Genomic DNA, 21,330 nt, shown 5'->3' with positions numbered 1-21,330 from the left:
TAATCTGTATCAGTCTTTTGACACTAATCTGCACTTCTCTGCTTATGGCACGACCAAAATTAAAAATACCAAAGCAAAACGCAAACCCCAACTCGGTCCTCAAGATTTCCTTTCCTTTAATCCCTATCAACAGACGTAAAAAGTGAAATCGTGTTGGTGTAAATCGTAGATGCTTGGGATCATCTGAAGGTTGCGCTTCTTGAATCATCGTATGTCTTGTTTATGATCCGTCGCTTTTTCAATGATGTAATTTCCAACCACCAAATTGTCGTGACAATTATAAGCGCTTTTACCGATATAACAGCCCACAAATGCTATTGAAACTTTTCACTAGCTAGTCGCATTGTAAATTAAAGGATTGTTGGGTTCTGGCGGTTTGTTTATCTTCAAGGTCAAAATACATCATCATTTTTATGCTGTTACTCGCAAACGGATATGAAATTCCATTTTAATAGACTAATAATTATTAACGAAATCGATTTTCTAAATACACCTGCTTACAAAAATTAGAGCTGTGTTTCTCAAACTTTTTTTCTGTACCGCCCCACAATTACCTTAGTCATTTAACAACAGACAAAAAACACAACGAATTTATTTGTTGCTTATAAATTAATGCGATGGGTGAGGTTGGTGCAATGACACCAATTTCTCAATATCAGGTTTTATGTCGGACAAAAACAATCGTAAGTCTCCTCAATTGTCGATATCAAGATGATTTCTTTTCCATCTAAAAGAGTGGTGAATGCGCTGAACGCACGTTCCACCAAGTGAGAGCTAAGATAATTACGGAAAGGTGCTCGCGTACCACCTGGAATGCGGTCGCATACCACTAGTGGTAAACGTACCACCGGTTGGGAAACACAGACTTACGCTATAAGAGAAAATTTGCCATGTCACAAAGCGCCCCCCAATCGCCCATTCAGTCTCCAGCGCCCCACGTACGATTGCAAACGCCCCCAGGGGGGCGCTGCCGCCTACTTAGGGAACCACTGAATTAGAGGCTTGTTATTTTAAAAGACATGTACGGATATAAAATAATGTAGATATGCGAATAGAAAATTACTCCAAAGTTGGCACGGGTCAAATTCTATGCACTTGCAAACTGTTTATAAGTTGCAAAGACATTTCTATTTTGTACAAAAGGATTTTGTCAACTGTCATTTTATGCTTGCACCTTTAGTTAAACTGAACCGAGAAATTGTAACCAAAGGCACATGGGCGTGCATAGTAACTATACACAACAACGTTCCAGTTTGGATCCAGAAACTTGCTGTTAGTCCTTGCTCCTACTGTAAGCATTATCCCAGTGTTTTCCAACATTTCTGTGTCGCGTACGGCTTACAGGCAAGGTGGCTGCATACCCAATTGCTATGAAAGTAATTTCGATCAAATATCTGCTTGTTTTTCTGAATCAAGTGATATAAATGCAACAATAAGAACGCAATTTATTTGAATTTTTGTTGCTCTCCACCAACAATACCTTTGTTTATACGCACCGGCAATGATGTTCGGGAAAACCAAGGAGTAATCCTACTCTTTGATTTTATATCTATTATGACAAAAAACCTCTGTTCCCGCCTCCACGTTCTGGGGAATGCGAGTAATTGTGGTATTAACCGAAGAAAACAAAACTGTTTGGGACATTCTTGCGCATTGCCTTTGCAGTATCGTCAGCTTGGATATCAATAGGATTTTCTTGTTTCCCAGTCCTGACAGCTCGACTGGATCGACCGTAAACAAACGAAATGCAAAAGCACAGATTGTAGTAATGCGTGGTGACAGACTATTTCTTTGTGACCTTGACCGTGGTATCCACTCTCGAAATTCATTTCCAACTCCCAAACAAATGCCCGAATCCTGTTTGCAGGAGTTGGAATGTAACCACCACCACAGCGCCGGTTCTCTGAATTGAGAGTTTTGGGTAGCGTTGGTTCCCACTGTGCCACAGTGCCACAGTGTCGTTGGTTCTTTGAATTTAGCAGTGTGGTTGATAACGCCACAAACGTGCGAAATGCAATCTAACTTTTAGATAGAATGCTTAATCTGCAGATCTTTTTGAATATCATTTTCTATTTTGAGGAAACGTAACTTTGTGTAGCAAGAAAGGAGGTGTGGCAAGAGCAAAAATCTTGGAACACCTGGGACAGTTAAGCATTGGGTGCTTACGGCTCTATGGTTCCACGTGTCCGTTTATTGATACGTTGATGTTATACCAGGTGAAGCTGAATAATATGCAGCTAGCGACACGCATAAACTTGCGGAAGAAGTAACCAATATTTTTTGATTACTACACATTTTTTTGATAAACTAGTACAACTAAAACCTGGAATGTTGTCACGTTCCTTCGTTTGGGAAACACTGCATAGCACGCATACTTTCAGCACAAAAACAAAAAATCGCTTCGCATAGAAAAGCACTTGACTTTCTGCGCCTGAGGCCTGTAGACCGCTGTGCATACAGTGGTTTTACAAAGCAAGTCCTTGATAGGTCTTGGAATGCTTATATTTTATTACATAGGTAGCGAGCGTTGTACACTGCTGACTTTGTAGGAAGAGAAACAGTTTGCATTTTATCTCGGCTTTTGAAATCCAAACACGTTTTCTACATGAAAGTTACAGTTCAGCCGCACCCTTTAAAGGTTTCGAAACAGTGTATGATACAGGTATTCTTTCACCATTCAGCAAACTATAGCGAAGTTGCTAAATGCAAAGATTTCGTTTTATACTCAACGTGACGCGTTATGGTTTTTAACTGTGAGACTTGCCCCGTTGCAGTGTGGTTGTAGCAAGGTGTTGTGGATCAGGTACTTATACCATAAATGCGCTTCCAGTTTCTAATTTTGCCAGCGTTTTTTTTGTGTTATTTTAAATAAGCAATTGTGTTTGCAGTAAACTGGTCCTAATGTACTGCTGAATATTGTGGATGCGCCGAATACGATTACTTTTCGTGTTGGCAAATCCCTAGTGCTCAACAGAATTTGGCAGAGGGTATTGACTAAAAATACACTTTCTCTCAAACCCACTAACACGTTTCATTGATTGAAAAAAAGATTTCTAAAGCAATTGTGTTTAAACACCCATATTTTTACAGATTTTTACACCCATATCTTGGTAGTTAAGTCCAGCAAAGTGCAATGGGCCGCGGGCTGTCTCTCGTGTGTTTCATACTTTGTACTTTCGCCATCGTACAAGCGCATTCGAGCTATTTTGAGTTGGTGGAACGACCCAATGTTACTGCAAGCACATGCACTAATCTGGTCACAGGTCGTTTACACGACATGGTAATGGAACCACTAAAGAGCGCAAGTACGTGTATTTGTTTCGATCGAAATCATGTGGTCAGAGAACCATTTTCACAAAGATTAGAGAAGAAAATCAGCTTCCTAACGTTTTATACCAAAGACTTGCTAAACAATAGAATTCAAAATAAAGACACCTGCTTGCAAATTGTCATTTACAATTCTCGATTCTCGTCAACATACTTCTCGACATACTGCTGGTCTTCATAACCAGTAAATATTTTTCATTTTTAAGATGACCTAAAATCACTCTTCAAATATCGAAGACGTATAAGGTTCGGCACTTTGCGGAGGAACAAATGGAGGTGGACTTACAAAAAATCGGCAAAAATACTGGACGGAATGTCAGTGACCGCCTTCTTCAGGCCCAAGTATGCTACATGTTATATTATCACATAAAATGTCTGATTATAATGGTGGAGATTTCCAACGTATATGTGAAGGTTGCCTGACAAGTTGGGTGAAAAAGTGTTTTGAGTTAAAATTAACATTATGTCCCGTACAACAAACGGTAGCGGTTTCACGGGACATAATGTTAATTTTAACTCAAAACACTTTTAGGGCAATTTGGCATCTGTATTAGGTTGCATTAACACTCACTATTTGTACGAGTAGGAACCAACGAAACGGCATTCCGGTTTCGACTTGCTGTCGTGTTCCCTTGCAACACGGGAAATGCAGAATTAATGTTGATCGGGCTGGAGATTTCTTCCCAGGGCTTTCGTACAGGGAGGAGTGGCTTGTCTCTGACAAACCTTTCCACTCATCGGATTAAGTATAATGTACGATTTTTATTGCGGTTTTGGCGGTAATAAAATTTGTGTACATAGCTGTGTAATTTGCCAGGCTGTTGAAGGTCTCCAAACTGCGCTATTCAACATTTTTGAAAGCTGAGATCAAACAAATGTGATTGTGTTCGCAAACTTGATATCGCCTCTTGTTTTTGGACATACTCTTTAATTTACAACTTGCAAACAACGCATCAGGTTGTTTCCTGCATTTTGTTTATCTCGGGACTCGAACGCGTTATCCTGGGCAAGAAATTCTTTGCATTAAAAGACTAGATGCATATCGCCCCCTTGTGGTCTTGTATCGTGTGCATTTTCGCACACGTGTGGCGCAAGAAGGATAACAACCTTTTGTTGTTGACTAGCAAATGATAAAAATCGATGGGAAAGGTTCTTTCACCGCAAGAAACAAAAAAAATTTCACGCAAGGTTACTTGACTGAATTACAGCAAAGGCAGAGCTGGCATCAGTCATAAACTTTTTGGGGTTCGTTGGTTGTTTTTTTGATTTCGTTGGTTGGTTTTGTAAGTTCGTTGGTTGGTTTTGTAAGTTTTGCCACTGATAGAACACTACAAAATGTCATACAGCGAAAACAAGTAACCAACCAACGAAAAGCCCCCCTCGACTTATTTTCAAAACAATATTGTGATTGCAGTGACGTAACGCTGGCTTCAGACATTTGTTTGAGAGTAATTTTAAGAGCGGATACTACGGTCAAACTGACAAAGAAATAATCTGTCAACTTGCATTACTAAAACCTGAGCTTTTGTATCACTTTTTTGGACGTTAAACCATGCCTACATTCCCATTCTGCTTGGTTTCCAGTTAACGTTTCAGACTGGGGAACAGAGAACCTTGTTGATATTTAAGCTGGCGTTCTGCAAAGGCAATGATGCGCACGAATTTGTGTGGACTGTATACAGACGGCCACTGTTTCGGCCTGTTAGTTCTCATCAGTGCAAATTGGCAGTGCAGACTGCAGCTCATAGAAATCCCATAATTGGCTGCACTTTGCTCATATAAATGCAAAACAGTGTCCAAAATACATTTTTTTATGCTCGACTAATACCTATAGTACTCACATTCCCCAGTCTGTACAGGAGTTAGCAAAGGTTTTTTGTCATGATAAATATACAATCATAAAGTAGGGGCCCTTGCTTTACATGAACATGATTTCGGGTGATCAATGGGCAAAGGTTGCAAAATAAGTGGAGTTGATAACTTTGAAAAGGAAAGCCAAAGCTAGGATGCTGTTAATCATTTTTTAAGTAAACGTTTCGAACTCATACTGGGTTCATCATCAGTACTACTACATTGAACTGGTTGCAGAAAAGCGTCGGGTTAGCAAAGGACTGAAAGACAGAAGGGAAACAGCAGCAACAACATCGAGTAACAGGCCGGAGGCGTATTGCGCGATTGCATGCAGCATCGATAGCACAGCAGCGACGTCATCATTAGCAGTGTGTCAAGCTGCAGTGCAGACCGAGATGTTGAGCAGGTATAGCCGCCTCCGGCTTGTTACTCGATGTTGTTGCTGCTGTTTCCCTTCTGCCTTTCGGTCCTTTATTAACCCGACGCTTTTCTGCAACCAATTCAATGCAGTAGTACTGAAGATGAAACCAATATGAGTTCGAAACGTTTACTCAGAATATGATTAACAGCATCCTAGCTTTGGCTTTCCTTTTCAAAATGAGCAAAGGTATGCGCAAAATCGACCGACTTGTGAAGAGCAACTAAAATACAGTTTGTGCATTGAATTGAGCTGCGTTTGTTGTTGCATTTACGTTGTTTGATTCAGACAAACAACAAACAGATATCTTTATTGAAATTACTTTCAATGGAACTTGGTTGTATTCGGCGACTTTGCGTCACCACCAAGTAGCACGTGACCCCCAAAATTTTTAGAGATACTGATGTTGGGACTGCGTGAACATATTTTTTTTTATTGTAAAGCTTTTGAAATGCCGTCAGTGTAAAAAACGAAAATTAAATCAAAATGCAACGAGTTGTAACGGTAAAATGACTGTTTTTCGCAGTTCGGATCAGCTTTAAAGTCTCTCAAACTTCACATTCGTCTGATTCCGTTCGGTTTGTTCATGCGTTGGCCGTGCGTCATTCTCTGAAGAGAAACCTTGTTTTCTACGCAGTTCCTCGGATAACATGTTCGTGTTCTGTTCAGCATCAAGCTGATGATTCTGCAAAATAGTTGTAATGCAAAACGAAGCATGTGTACAGTGTTTACACAAAGTGCAGCAAATCGTGTTCTCGCTATATGGATTTTTGAACAGGATTCTATGCTGTTTGGCCTACCCGCGTTTTTTCAAACATTGTTTCGTATAAATTCGTTGCTGATCGGATAAAGCATGGTGAATCGCTGTGCATTACACTACCAAGTAGCTAAAGTGATAGCTACGATTTATGTTTCGCGTTTAGAAACCAAATGAGATAATAGCAAAGGGCGTTTCCATAAATTTTCTCTAGGGTTAGCGGTTTACTATTCAAAACTCATTGTGGCGCGCTGATACTGCTCTTTGGGATGTGAAAGTTTATGCGGCAATACTAAGAAAAGTCGCAAACCAGCACGCTATCCTTATACTTACGTTGTTCCACCTTCTCTTTTTTAAACACAGCGCCCCTTTCCTCCGCAACCATATGAGTACGACCAAGGTTGCAATGACGCATATTGCCGCGACGGTCAATGCAACAGCAGAAACGTTTGTCCCTTTATCTGCGGGAGTCCCTGCGAAATATTGTGTTGTCAAAACCGTTAAGCATTGGCCGCATTTGGCATTTCGATTTTCAGTTGATCAGTGAGAATGCCACATTGAGAAAAACCGTCTAGATATATCTTGCTCTCGTAGCGGTTAAAACACACCTGGCCTGGCTTTAAAACACAACACGAAGGACAAGAGGTGTAAATCGATGCGAAGTGTTCAAGCAACTACTGGGTACGTTTTAAGTTTGTCTATTATAACGTTGGCCAAATAGGACGACCAAGCACACACCAATGGGCCGACAAGCTTATGGATAAATTGAAAACCTATAACGTACCGGGTGTCATTCGCGTTTTTTTCAAACAATACACAGTCGAGTTTTTTTCCGTTTGTTCCCAGTCATATCGGAAGCAACCAACGGAATTCTCATTTCCCAAAGGGTAAGTGGAATTGTCCCCCAAGCGTAGCACCTGACGTGTGCAGTTTGTCAAAGCACTTTTGACATTGAAGTGTTTGGTGACATCCAAAACCGCAATGCCGAAAGCTGAATCCAGCGGGTGCGGTTTCACCTCAGTAACCAAATCTGCAATGAACAATAAGGGTAAAATCATGTTATATATATAAACAAGTGGAGCCAATAATATGATTTTTGTGAGCTGCATACAGATGGCCACACCAAGCTGCACTGATGAGACCTTATAGGTCGAAACAGTGCCCTCTGTATGTAGCTCATAGAAATAATTATATTAGGCTCTATATTATATTATATCAAACGCATCAAATAACTTTTTCCTATACTTCGTTCGGAGTATAGGAAACCAGCATGCACGCAGTCGCTGGAACAAGGCTTGTAATTCTATTCTTGTGGGTCACTCCTGCGTGATTATTCCCGTGCCTCGTGCAAGCGGTTACGCGCAAACCCTTTGATGCTGTAGCCAAAGGAACGTTCGTTGTGCAAGATTTTGACATTTGGGTACCAGCTACCGCAGAAGGGAGTGCTGACAATGAGGAATTATGGTCGAGTAACTCTTGCCAGACCGCTGAACCGAACACTGTTGCGACATGTTTAAATTGCCGGCATCCAGTAAAACTGGTTAGATGCAAGTGAAGCTAATAAAAACGCCAAAAACGTAATACCCAAGCAGAAAACGTTATTGATGGTTCGTGCGCGGAAGATTGATGGTTCAAATCCAGGCGTGGTTAAAATGACGTAAACATCTTACCATTTGAAAGCGTAAATGAGCAGATCCGCGCAGCGTCCGCTTGTCTGTTATCTGTTTCTCCGGCTAAGGTTTGCAGCTCAACTCGCATGGGTTTCAGTGTGGTGTTACCCGTTATGGTGTCGACCAATATACACATAATCTTCCAGTCGTCTTGCTTGATTTCAGGGCACAAGACTTTGTAGCGTTGGTAGTCTAAATGGCACACAGAAACGTCCCCTATTGTATTTTCAGACTAGCTGGTCACTGCGCCCTTTGACGTCGTTTTGACGTCAACATTAAAAAACTAAGTATTTGTATATTTAGTTTGCTCTAAACAACACAATTAATTGGCTTTGGACGCACAAATCAAACGGGCAGAGAGGTCCCGAACTTTAATGACGTAATTTGGCTATTTGTAATCAATGTTCATGATATGTGTAAATGTTTAATGTCCATGTTACGTGAACATGTAAACATAACAGTACCATATACTATTGGGAATGCAAAGAGGTGTGAGTCAACAACAAGATATACTTTGCGGGCTTACATTCAAAAACATTGTCTTCTGATAATGAGTAGACCTAATCATTTAATAAATTTCCATTTTTATGCTAGAACTGATGATGCTGTTTACAGCAAAACATGTTTTCCTTAAAATAAAACTGCGTTTTGACACGAGGTTAATACTATTGTAATTTTGGACCTGGTCAGCTACAAGAACTTACCTTTTCTGAACACATAACTGTGAATTCCAAACCGAACGTTGTACAGCTGCATGGAGTAGAACAGCTCCCCGGGCTGATCAAACAGTACTCTGCACTTGCCCTGCGAGACAGGAACTCCGCAACACGTGGCAACAGGTCGGCCTACCTCGTCGCTCTCTTCCGTTTCAATGTTCCTATGGCATATTTACCCATTTGGCTCAAGCGTTACGGAAGATGTACAAGGCAATATGTTAGTACGATGATGACGAGACGCAATTCGGTTGATGCCTCGTTGCGCACTTGCGGCAATGCCAACGCAGTCAAACATTTCTGCGGGAATTTATTATTATAAGCCACGAACCGCCAAACTAGTTTGTGTGTATAAGATTTAGGTCGAGACTAGCACCATAAAGCGGTAAGGGGGGGTGGGGGGGGGGGGGGGGGGGGGGTATTTTCGATTCGAAGAAAAACTTCCATTCCCACGAATCTTTAGAGAAATCTTTGTCGGCCCTACGTGACGACCGGCATCATCAGCGATTCACAAACCTACTGCGAGTCGGAAGTTATACATGTCGCTTTTCACTCGAAAAAGAAACGCGGCGACTTCAAGTCTGTCGATATTGTGTAGCAAATTTGTTTATTGGCAGTATTTAAAAAGGTTGTTCGCGTTACTGTACCCAGCAATGACTGGCGTACTTGTTTGTGTTTCTATGACGTACATAGGCAGTAGTGAACGTAGAGAATTCTTGTTACCGGGTCTTGCACTAAAATATGAGGTTTTTGAGTACTTCCTAAATAAATGAATGTTTAATAATAATTTTCGTTGCCGTTTGGGATACGAACCAACTGTTGGATTCTTATTGGAAAGCCGTACCTACAAGCTATCGTTAGTCGTAACGGCGCTTGTATAACAGAAAGCGCGTGTCAACACTTTGCCGCTAAATGTTGAAGGTTAATCCTTGAGTCTTACATTGTGTAATAATGGCAAAGGAATAACCGCACCGCAATGGCATGTGAGCAAACAATGGAGATCGTACTGGTACATTTTGCGTAAATCACTATCATATGAAACAGTGTGAATATACGTGAGGAAATATCCTTCACATCCCGAATTAGGTTATTTCATTTAGGTATACTGAGATTTGCTATCACAACAACTTCACCGGGAGCTTGATACACTGAAATTGCCATTACAGCCAAGTTCGATCCGCCAATTTTTTTTCTGACAAGCCGTTCCGGGATTGACAAATCAAGCTCTCGGTGAGGTTTGAACTCTCGACCGTGCGGATTAACCAGGTTAGAACGAAACACTTTTTTTGTTACATTCCGCAAATGCAAATCATTTGGAAGAATGTTGCATAAAAACATCGATGGGGTTTAACTTAAAGTGTAAAAAAGTTGGCTTACTTACACTTTCCAGTAGTAGGCAGTTATTGTAACATTATCCACTGCCGTGTTTTTTAATCTGTTCCTATTTCCAAGATCGTCAATCGCCCACGTCATCGTCTCCAGGTCTTGGTCATATTTTACTTCGTACATTCGAAACACCAGCGCTAGCCTCCGTACATGATCTGTAGACCACAACCACACGTCGAATATATTAGGTTTCAGGCCATGGTTAGAAATACCGTTCACAGATTTTCTCCTAAGATTATATCGAAACGTCTCATGAACTCAATTTAACTACATACCAGGCCTGCCTTTTTCTCAAAAATTCAACGTTGTTGTTTGTGATTATTCCATAGTGATTTGCGTAAACATTTAGAAATTCCGGTTTCCCCGAAACAGAAAAACGTTATTTCTCTTCCTGCCATGGGGCATACTTTGCTGACACCAAAACTTCGACCACTTTGCACGATGCGATTATACCACAAATGTGTTAGTTTATCACTATTATAAGCATCCACAAACAAGCATAATTTTTGCAATAATGTTCGTGAAAGGTAACAGTTTAAACTTTAAATGACCTTATTCCGTCGAAATGTAAATGCGAGGCAGACGAACGGAATATTGATATCGAACAACATTCTGTGGTTTTGCTGGAGCGCAAATTTTTTACAGCTTCCGCAGCAATTGTTAACTTTCTCCTGTGATCACAATCTTTTTTGGTGCGCGTACGTAAATAGGATATAAACTTGAAAAGACAGGCATTATTGGAAGATATGTTTCGTGGTTAAAATCTATCGACTTTCGTGTGAGACAATTACATTTTGCTATAAAGCATCTTAAGTTCTATACAGACGTACGCGCGCTTTGAAACGATCGCCTGAATGCGTCAATCGAGGTGGCGCGAAAAACAACAACTCCAGATTTCTTTGAAATGTCACGGGAAAACGTTTGGCGGTTATAAATTGCCCACATACGTTGTTCCTCGTATTATAGCGATAAATATTTTTCTGTCAAAAATAATTCCTCGCTTTCGTCGGCTATACTTTATAGCCACACCATAGCTGTATGATGAGACCTATTTCGTCGAAACAGTGTCCCTGTCTGCTGCTCACTAGAAAAAACATTAATCGCTTCATGGTTCATATGTAATACCTCCTATCCTCGAGTTTTTTCATATATTTCCCTCCAGGCATTCTGTTCAAGTATTCGCTGTGGAAACATGATCTTATAAGGAAAGTACCACCGCCTGCTGCACCGCATGTGCTGTTAATTGCGCGAGGGAGTGGAAAACAACAATTACCACAAACGGAAAAAATGTTAGGGGCTTCAACATACCACCTTTTACCAATTCTTTGTGGCTACAATAATTTCGTTTCTATCTATTACTTACTTGCAAAGTAATTTAAACGAGGGAAGCAAAGCATAAATATACCAATGACAAACGTAGAGGTATTTCGAATCATGTAAATATGTCCAATAACAAGATTATATCAATTATGGCTAAGCTTTCTGTATAAAGTGTTCATTTATCACTCGCAAGAAAACTGTTTCAACTATTACTCTATATCCTGTCAATTGCGTCCTTTTCTTCGCAATTTTCACGACGTCCAAGCTTTCTAAATCCTGGAGTCATGATACATGGTAATTATTGTAAAGGAAATGGCCACTCAGTGCCCAGGGTGTGGTTCTTCTTGCAAATCCGATACATGTGCAACTGCCATCACAAAAGAGAAATCTTATCACTTCGCATACTTTATTGCGTGTGAGTTTATCAATGCTTCGTGTCATTATCTGGTCTATAACTTCCTGTTGAACTGTTGTATTTTCGCGTGCTTAATCTGGCTTCATCAGGTGCTGCAAATTTGTTGTGTTTGTGAAACAAACAAGCGTAAATAAACAAATAAATCATATAAACAAGCATGAAGCCAATAATATGATTGTGATTTGCATAAAGATGGCCACTGTTTCAACCTATAAGGTCTCATTAGTACAGCTTGGTGAAACTGTGGATGATCTTTCCGGCCCAACGGTTTGGATCGAAACGTTCGCCATTTTTGTGCAGTTCACAAAACAAATGAATATTCGTATATTCTTACCTCTTTCCCCGTCGAACTTCTTTATCCACTGATTGAAGATACAGTACTTCATACAAGAGCCTTCTTGCGTGGCTGCACCATTTGGGCATTCCTTTACCACGTGGTAGGCATCCGATAAGAGCGATAAGGAACAAGCTAGCGCAACACGAAAACCCACTACTGTTATGTGAAGATTCATATTACAGCCAGGTCGCTTTGTAGAATGAGATGCCCAGCGGGGCTTAATACGGCAATTATATTTAGCCTTCACCGTGCTGCCTTTTTTCTTTTTTGTGCAGCCTACTGGCAAGCATGCCGCAGTTTTCATCCTGACTAGACCGGTGATGGTTCAATTTGCGCTCTTCTGCGATTCATTGAGAATGGCGACAGAAAAAAGGCTCCCAATAATTTGACAAATTGTTGTGGTCGCTACGAATTTCTTGTGAGAAAAACATTTCTGCGTAGTATCGTTTATTGGCTGTATATAAGGAATCGGATTTTATTCTTCTGCGGTGTTAACGAGACTATGTTAGTTGGTTCTAAGTTAACAATATAGCCAAAACCATGACATTATATTATAAAACTGTATTATCAGCGAAGACAAAAACATGGCGGCAGAAGTGTGCTTCGTGTGCCGCAAATACCGAGAAATCCTTGAAGACTTGTGATGCGTCAAGCCGATACAACGAAATCACCGAGCAAAACACCCGATGTATTCCATGGAAGTTGGCTTTGACGCACATTGACTACGGGTGTTGAACATGCAATGAATCATAATGCTTTGTCATCACTTGCTCCCAATGTATTATTTGTTGACATATCTCATACGGCGGTTGGCCCACAACACGTAGATTGGGAGTTGATTCCGACGAAACTCTGTCGACCGGTATTGAGTTTTTTGCTTCGACAACAGAGCGCGGTACAAGTTGAGCTGTTGCAGATGCGCTTTACCACGTTGGTATATGTACGTATCTATCACATGTCCAATAATTCCACGAGGAACACTTACGAGCCTTTCTAATAATACTCAACACCTAGAGAAAAGTACATTCAATCTTATATTTTTATAAAACAAACACTGTTCGCCCAAACAAAGAATCGTGATGAATTAAAGCTTACAAATTCCGGATTAGCTCACCAACTCAGTGAATTATGAGTAGATAACATTGGCACCGCTTGTATAACAACAATCTCGTAACCTTATGCTAGAAAAACAGTTCTTTAAAATTACAATGCCTGGCAGCAAGAATAACACTTAACCATGTATTAGTTGCAGAAATTAGTCCAGGACAAGTTTCAGTGTCTGGGCTGTACTTGAACAGTACATTCTCGAGGACAAATGCTAACTGTTACAATCGGGTTAAAATTTTTTGATGCTGCTTAATTTTCACATAAATAGAAAGTGTTTAACCTGAATACATTTAATCATAGTTTGAAAGCTGTGAAAATTACTTTAGTTCCTTTTGGGATGACGTGTCCCATAAGTTGACATGTTGATGCGGTTTCATGGAGCAAAAGAAAGAAGCCAGGGTTCTACATCTTGAAACCTCCTTTATGAAAGCGTTGATTAACAGCATCGCTTCCTTTTTCGATGTTTACCACCCATACAGTTAGTCAGAAAGAAATTGGTTTACGTCACATGAGCAGATAACACTTTCGATCGACCAAGATCTGTGTGTTGACACTCAAGTGCTAGAAAGCTACCGACGACCAGGGTTAAACACACAGTGATGTGCTGAGCATAGTGGAGGGAACAAATTGCAGCGTCGTGTACAAAATGCAAACATGCCAAATACGTCAGGTGGTGGTTTTATTCCGCTAAGGCAAAACAAAAAAATCGCTATTGGCATGGAAATTGTACACAACACCGAACAAGGATTTACAATTTATATTGCTTTTTACAGTATATGTTTAAAACATTGTCTCACGGAATTACGTGTGCTACACATACCTTGCCAACGTTGGAAAGAGCACAAGTATATTTTGAGGTGAAATGTGATAACCAACCAAATGACATACACATGCAATTTGAAAAAGGAAAATCACCCCTGAATTCAGTAATACCAAACGCATGAGTGAGCGATCAGTTCTCAATGGTGTTTAAGCTCAGCGCAAACCACACATTCCTGAGGCGATAATACAATAGTCATGTGGGGATTATCGAATGGCGGTAGACCCTCGGCTGGTCTAAGGTGGAAATGTTGAATTACTTTCACGAAAATCAGGAAAACTTCAGCCCTGGCCAAACTTTCGCCCAGACAAAATCTAGCGCCAATCGAAAAAGGAATGACTTTGCTGGAAGGGACGAACTTTCCATCTTCGTCAATGTGTCGATGAGGATTGAATTCTTCAGGATTTGGCCACGTATTTGGATCCATGTGCACTCCTTGCAAATTGGGGATAACCTAAGTTAAAAGAGTTTTTAGCTGCGAAAAAAATTGCATTCTAGTCGGATCCAAGTGTGCTTTGTCATGTTGATACCTTTTTCGGATTAAAGTTATTGCAGCGCGTATTTCTTACGTAATACCTGACGTCACCAATGTCACACGAGCATCGAACTGAGTATAGATGCGTGAGAGGCGACGTACTGGCAATAATACTAATTTGATGGTTGAGCATGGTACTGGCAACTAACAAACAGTAAATACAATATCGTGGGAGAACAAGAACCTTCAGAAAACGGGTAATCATTTGTATTCAGTTCAGTAAACGCCCCGAACAGGATACCGCCGGCACTATCGTGATAAACAAGCGTAAGAAGGCCTTTTAACACTCCCACTTCGTTTACGTCAAGATATGCGGTTATTTTCCCTGTCTGGTGTATGACGTATTTGATTCAACGAAGCTATTATACAAACACATGACTCACAGTTGTTCCCTTTGGAATTATGTATCCCATCAATTCACACGTTTCTCCAGTTGCATGTAGTATACCAAAGGGCGCAAGGGTTCTGCATCTTGTAACCTCTTGCAGAAAAGCGCATGTGATCGGCAACTTATCTTTCTTTGACATTGATGGATTTTCTCCTTCACCTGGTAAAACGCGTGTATGAGACAAGTTTATGTAACTTTTTTACATGATGCAACTTTTCTTTAGTATAACAACATACGCTATCCACACATCCACACATTAGTCTTTCGCCAAACTAAGTATTCTGATGACGTTCATACCATTGTGTTTATCCTTCGACAACCTATCTTACACAACTACTATTTGTAATCACATATTGTTGCCGCAAATTGTTGTATATTTAAACTTACCAAAAGTTTCATTAATTTCTGAATCGATTATTTTGCGATACTCGGGGAAATTGAGGTAAAACACAAAGAACCAGGTAAGAGTCGTGCTACTCGTTTCAGATCCGGCTACGAACAGATCACGACAGAAGCCAATCAGTTGTTTATCCTGAACCAAAATCAGAAGTTTTAACAAAATTATCCACAAAAATTCTGTATGGTGTCAATGATAGAGGCTGAAACGTAAGTAAGTTACTAGTTTGCGGAAGTGTTAAAATTATGCTTCGAATCGTAGTTTCTTTTCTATAGAGTAGAAGTTCATTGCTGTTGAAAGTGCAGGATATTCATGACACCTGAAATATTTCCCATTTCATATTTATTGTAATCAAAAGTGTCACAGCTTTATACAAAAAGTATCGGTGTGCAAAGTGGAACCTGTTTTGAAAAGGTTGACGACGCATGTTTGTAAGATTTAATTCTATCTGGAATCAAAGATTGTATATTCGTATGAGCAAAATTTGCCAAAAATGCAACTAACTTATTTCCGGACTGTTGATGTCAAATGCATATTAAACTAAAATATTTACTTGCTTCATAACCTTACTGAAAACATCTGAGGTTAAATATTCGCTTACAGTAAACGATGATCTTGTGTGTTCTTTTCCAAACTTGGCTTCGTAGAGAAACGAATCAATAAAGTCATCCACATTTTCTGGATCAAATTTTTCCTTGTGATCTTTTATGTTCTTGTTGCAGTAATCTGCAAAATCCAAATGCACGTCAGTTTTCATTTTTGACACCAACGTGTTCTGTGAAGAATAGAAGTACAACTTTTTGTACGAAATTGCAGTTAACATCAACGAAAAGCTTTGGGATTTTGTTCGCAGCTTTTCGGCAGTGATATGAAAAATAGTGCATTTTATGTTGAATACGAGGCTCTGCAGATTCCTGCAATATCAGAAAAAGCTTTATTTATCGAAGAAAAATTTTATTTATCATTGCATGACTCGGTGGGGACATTTTATAAAACAATCATTTGAGGCAATATTTACCAATAATCGTTTGCATCCGGCTTTCGTATTTGTCCATGGCTTGTTTAAACCAAGGGACTTTGGCAAGAAATGCGTACTGGTTAATCACATTCATTCGACCCGATGTTTCGGGGTCTGTAAACCTAAAACCAGAAACTTAGACACTGACAAGATACAAAGCACACTTTACACAACATATTAAGCGATCAAGCCTCAAGTCTTACAGCATTGATATGGCTTCCAAAACTTCACGAAATGCCGGTTCGTCGTAATCGTGCCGTTTGCCCAAAGTAAACTTGGATACAACATTTGAGGTAACCCAGTAGAGATATTCCTACACAAAAATTTTCACGAATGGGGCAAATCATGTCATGGAATTATCACGTAATACTTGAGTATTGTGATGTCTTTCAACTACTGACTACTTTCTGTTGCCGGGTGTTAAATTGCTTTTAGATGTAAAGTGTTATTTCTCAACAAATTCACAAATTAGCTTTAATAAGTGGTGTAGAGAGAATCACTATTTAATTACCTTAAGATTTAATGGCCTGGTGCCGTGTTGTTTGATGAACTTAACAAATGCATCCCCTTCTTTATTAATAAGATCCTCCATCTTTTTTCGAGCCAAACCTTTACTGAAGCAAACAGAAAACAACAGAGTCAGATTTGCAACTTTTTATAGTGGTGGCATTACGTAACAACTTATTCTAGGACGCTATATTCGCATTGGAAACGACGAAGAAAACTATTGTGAAAGAAGAAAGTTTTAAATTTTCACGTATTGATGAACCTTTGTGTCAAGGTCTGTAGTTGACAAATAAGGTGTATTAAGTAGATATACTAATGTTCATAACATATAAACAATTCGCATAATTGTTTCTTTTCTTTCATAAATCACTATAACTTACTCCCGCAAAAACCTAAGGCCGAAATGCTTCTGTATCTTAAAGTCGTCGTTGTAGTTAAGAAACGAAACTCCACTTTTTCCGATCAAGGAACAGAATATGGCCATGTAAGGTCGGTCCGAAAAGGCAGAACCTTGCTTCACGAATGCCTAAACGTACAACCGTGTATATATGTGAAAAGTTTTGAACGAAAAACAAGTAAAAAAATCTACATCGGTCACGAATTCAATCTGTAAGCAGCAGCAATATTGCACCGTAAGCGTATGAGATGTGATAAACTAAAGGTTTAAACACAAACAAACTTAGCTAACGCCAAACGCCACTTATCAATTAAAGCAATCACCTGGTTTACTGCTTCAAATGTGTTCAATACAACGGCGTCCTCGCGACCCAGTCTTACTGACATGACTGGGCCATACTTTTCTAAACTCCATTTCTTGAAAGTCTCGCCCGGGTACTTTCCCAGGAATGGTAAGACCCCCAAAAGTGGAAATCCCCTCGGTCCCAGGGGATATCGGGCATTCGGGCGACGCCACCAGTAAAAATACAGTAGGGTTACTAAAAGAAGCAACAGGTTCCAGAAACTGAGAATACTCCAAATCTGCTGGATAAGCTCTACAGCAGCCATGCTGCCTTCCGTTCAAGTAGCTCTAACAAAGTAAACACAGCGTCAGTTTATTAATGTCAACCAATGGTTAAGTCTGGTTGTTTACACAGTCAGCCCTGTTTCTCCTGTTCAAAGTTCTGATGTAAACCAATTGCTGGCTGTTGTTTACTTTGTGTAAACTTAACTTTTAAAACGTCAACAGATACTTGCATTTGACACTGTACTAATCCTTAAACTGGTATCCTTTCATATCAAAATAATGACTATTATGGTAGCAAGTAGCTTGCCAGCAACCGCACCCTACTGCTTGGCAGCCCGAGGGCGAAAAGTGCTGGCATGTGCAAATGGCACGCTTTAAATTGGTCTTGTCTGCGCTCAAGCGAATCCAGGCATTACGCCCACTATTGCGTTGTCGAATTGTCCCAATGATTTCGCTTTCAAGTCTTGAAGTTTTTTACCGATTGTGGAAATAGCTTGTCGGTTGCTATTCTTAGGCAAAGAAATACAAATAGGATAATTTTTGTTGCGCCACGAACTTCAATACCCGTTTTTAGATTGTATGATTGCATGGCATGTCGGTTTTTAAACACCTTTTTAAATCTTGCCATCCGAACAGTGGTTATCCTGCGCACGAGTTTCTATCATGCACGAATTTTGATCACGGATTATTTTGACTCGAAAGTTGTTTTGTTAAAAGGCGCTACCTGGCTTGATGATGTAGGTTTCCTCAGAACATGAAAGTTATTTATTTAAAAGCCATAAATATGAAACAAAATCACTGCAAATTATATCTATTGTTGGAAGCAATGAATGCACATAAAGTAGTGAGTTCATCTTCAATCACTAAATTAAAACACAAACAGCCAGTGCGTAAACATTAAAAAGCATATATTACAACAAGAATAAAGACATTACTTATAATTCTGACAACAATAAACTAACCTAAAATGCGGATAACAGTAACATGTTTATTATAAACGTCTCGAACTTATGTTATCATTAGTAGGCTGCAATGGTATTGGTTATTGCCCATTTGAAGGATTTATATGGAGTTGGACTGAAAAGTCATAACAGGTAACGCTCGTATGAGTGATGGTGCCATTAATGTTATATTTTTAGTCAAACAAATATTCAATTGAAATCAATGAATATCATAAAATAATCAGTTTTGTTTTTATTTACGGCGCAATTTTAGGTCAATACTTTTAAGTGAGTAATAATCACCACGGAAAGGCAGCCAACTAACTCCATCGGCATAAGAAGTGTGGGAACCTCCGTAATAAAAACCATTTGGGTTTCCTAAATGACAGTCTGCAAACCACCAACCACCTTTGTACGTCTCCGCACAGTTTCCTGGAAGTGAGTCTTGATCTCTGTCGTGGGTCGAAAACGGGGTTCCCGACGACTTAAGTCCATTGCCTAAAAACCAAGACTTGCTCGAACAGACAATGCCCACCAACAAATCTGGCGCTGTTGTTTAATGGTGCGGTAACTGTCTTGAAATTAAAGCCACTAGACGAAGTAACTTAATAAATTATAAACGTGAAGGCTTACCAGCATTTCCTGAATATCCGCTATAAAACATAGAATAGTTCGAACCACGTCCAACATAAAAATCGCTAAATATAAACGTATACATGTTTGTTATTAGAAATCAAGCATAACTACTGTACCCTATATATTTTACCTATACAAGGCGTAACGCTTGGCACCGTCAAAGTCTTCCATGTCAATCCTTAGGTCAAACCTGCCAGTTGATGTTATTTTGTGCAGAAATTCGAGGCCTTGACAAAAAAAAATCCATAAACTACGCACAAAAGTCATTGCAGTGCAACTCACCCAACCAAAATTCTTCATCAAGTTTACCGAATCCTTTCACATAATCTTCCCAACCTCTGGTAAAATTTTCTGATCCGTCTTTGCGTCTTTGGAAAACCTAGAAGTTGGTTATGTTCAGTATTAGAGTAAAATCTATTTCGGTTGTCGCGCGAATCAAGCTTTTTCCACTTGTGCACACACAGATAAGGCCTCATTTAAACTTCTTACCAACCAAACTCCACTGTCCGTGACAAAGTCGCAATAAACTTTGACTTCATTTTTTCCCAATTCCAATACTGGATAAATGGTGTAAATACCACCAGTTTGGGAGTTGTTGCGTGGTGTAACATTATCGCATGACTTGGGGCCGTATAGCAATTCTGCAAAAAACAGAAGGTATTAAGACATGTTATGTTTTGCTTTTAGGCATAACTACATGCTCACTTTCTGATTCGTTTAATCGTTGACGCAGAAGTGAATGTCCATCTGTACAATTAAACACACAATTTAACTTGTTATTTTTCGAACCGCGTCGTGGCATGTTTTTTACCTTCTGTAACATTTAGACGACTTTGTAAGTCCACAATAAAATTGGCTTGTTTCTTGTTTTGTTCATTCGCTTGTTTGATGATTACTACAATATAATTAAATAGCAGTAGCACAAAACATCTCATGTTTACTATACCTTCTGTAACATTCAGACGAGTTTGTAAGTCCACAATAGAATTAGCTTGTTTCTTGTTTTGTTCATTCGCTTGTTTGATAATCACTACAATATAATTAAGTAACATGTTATTGTGGCCTGGAGCAGGGTTATTAGGTTGAATAACTATATTGTACGTAAATGAAAGATACATTTTTTTAACATACAACTAGAAAAACCTTTGGTAAATTGTTTAGTTGATTGCAAATTTCATACCTTCTGTGGCGTTTAAATGTGTTTGCAAGTCCAATATTAAATCAACCTGTTTTTTCGTTTCTTTAATTGTTGTACCGCTATCGGCTGTAATTAAAGAATGCATCAAATTTTTGGTGCTGAGACTTGTGACAAGGAACACCTACCTTCAATGTCCGATCTTTTTGACTGATTGGAAAAAGCCTGAACAAAAAAATCTGCTGCAATACATGCAATAAAATGAAAACAGAAAACTTGTGTACCAAGACATAGACTCCTAGCAATGCACCAAACACAAGAAGGAACAAAAATCCAACCACGAAACCAAAGGTTTTCAAATTCCATCCTGAGGTTGGTTTCTTCTCATCCATTTTTGCTTGTTGACCACCTGAAAACATCGACTGAAAAATCACAATATTTACCTCTTGAAACAAAATACTTACTGCACTCCATTTCGTAGGCATGCATAGTAGCAAATTTTGTAGATTTATCAATCACTGACTGCCAGCTAGTCTTAAGTTCTGTGTATTACATGCGACACTGACTTGTGGAAAGCATTTACTGCTCTTTAAGTAGGAGCAGATATCAGAAAACACCCAGCCATGTAAGGAGATACCACGCTAATATGGCTAGTGACGTGCATTACATTATAACGAGTTGGAGGTGG

At 39.5% G+C, this 21,330-nt stretch overlaps 4 protein-coding genes across 4 annotated transcripts; 1 reads left to right on the top strand and 3 right to left on the bottom strand.

The window, feature by feature from the left end:
- The first annotated feature begins 3,098 nt into the window (after nucleotides 1-3,098).
- On the top strand, nucleotides 3,099-4,073 carry LOC145908932 (uncharacterized). Its single transcript, XM_082996252.1, has 3 exons — nucleotides 3,099-3,305; nucleotides 3,534-3,669; nucleotides 3,914-4,073. The coding sequence occupies exons 1-3, from the start codon at nucleotides 3,134-3,136 to the stop codon at nucleotides 4,071-4,073; spliced, it is 468 nt and encodes a 155-aa protein (XP_082852378.1). The 5' UTR covers nucleotides 3,099-3,133.
- Nucleotides 4,074-6,016: 1,943 nt separating this feature from the next.
- Nucleotides 6,017-12,385, bottom strand: LOC145908569 (uncharacterized). The gene is made up of 7 exons (XM_082995870.1): nucleotides 12,192-12,385; nucleotides 10,118-10,277; nucleotides 8,728-8,900; nucleotides 8,024-8,215; nucleotides 7,138-7,383; nucleotides 6,687-6,826; nucleotides 6,017-6,281 (listed from the first exon to the last, which is right to left on the bottom strand). Exons 1-7 carry the CDS (start codon nucleotides 12,367-12,369, stop codon nucleotides 6,135-6,137), a joined length of 1,236 nt encoding a protein of 411 aa, XP_082851996.1. The 5' UTR covers nucleotides 12,370-12,385; the 3' UTR covers nucleotides 6,017-6,134.
- A 1,729-nt stretch (nucleotides 12,386-14,114) lies between these two features.
- LOC145908978 (vitamin D 25-hydroxylase-like) lies at nucleotides 14,115-17,836 on the bottom strand. Its single transcript, XM_082996294.1, has 9 exons — nucleotides 17,687-17,836; nucleotides 17,347-17,492; nucleotides 16,971-17,073; nucleotides 16,663-16,772; nucleotides 16,460-16,581; nucleotides 16,043-16,167; nucleotides 15,432-15,576; nucleotides 15,040-15,203; nucleotides 14,115-14,575 (listed from the first exon to the last, which is right to left on the bottom strand). The coding sequence occupies exons 1-9, from the start codon at nucleotides 17,747-17,749 to the stop codon at nucleotides 14,261-14,263; spliced, it is 1,293 nt and encodes a 430-aa protein (XP_082852420.1). The 5' UTR covers nucleotides 17,750-17,836; the 3' UTR covers nucleotides 14,115-14,260.
- A 1,288-nt stretch (nucleotides 17,837-19,124) lies between these two features.
- LOC145908931 (microfibril-associated glycoprotein 4-like) lies at nucleotides 19,125-21,116 on the bottom strand. The gene is made up of 9 exons (XM_082996251.1): nucleotides 21,107-21,116; nucleotides 20,831-20,884; nucleotides 20,688-20,771; nucleotides 20,454-20,537; nucleotides 19,997-20,148; nucleotides 19,790-19,886; nucleotides 19,638-19,734; nucleotides 19,505-19,569; nucleotides 19,125-19,369 (listed from the first exon to the last, which is right to left on the bottom strand). The coding sequence occupies exons 1-9, from the start codon at nucleotides 21,114-21,116 to the stop codon at nucleotides 19,125-19,127; spliced, it is 888 nt and encodes a 295-aa protein (XP_082852377.1).
- Between the last annotated feature and the right edge of the window lie 214 nt (nucleotides 21,117-21,330).

This window comes from Ascidia mentula, chromosome 7 (genome assembly GCF_947561715.1).
Source record: "Ascidia mentula chromosome 7, kaAscMent1.1, whole genome shotgun sequence".
Classification (NCBI taxonomy): Eukaryota; Metazoa; Chordata; class Ascidiacea; order Phlebobranchia; family Ascidiidae; genus Ascidia; species Ascidia mentula.
The sequence above is the reverse complement of the archived record's forward strand: the minus strand, read 5'-3'. Positions and strand labels throughout refer to the sequence as shown.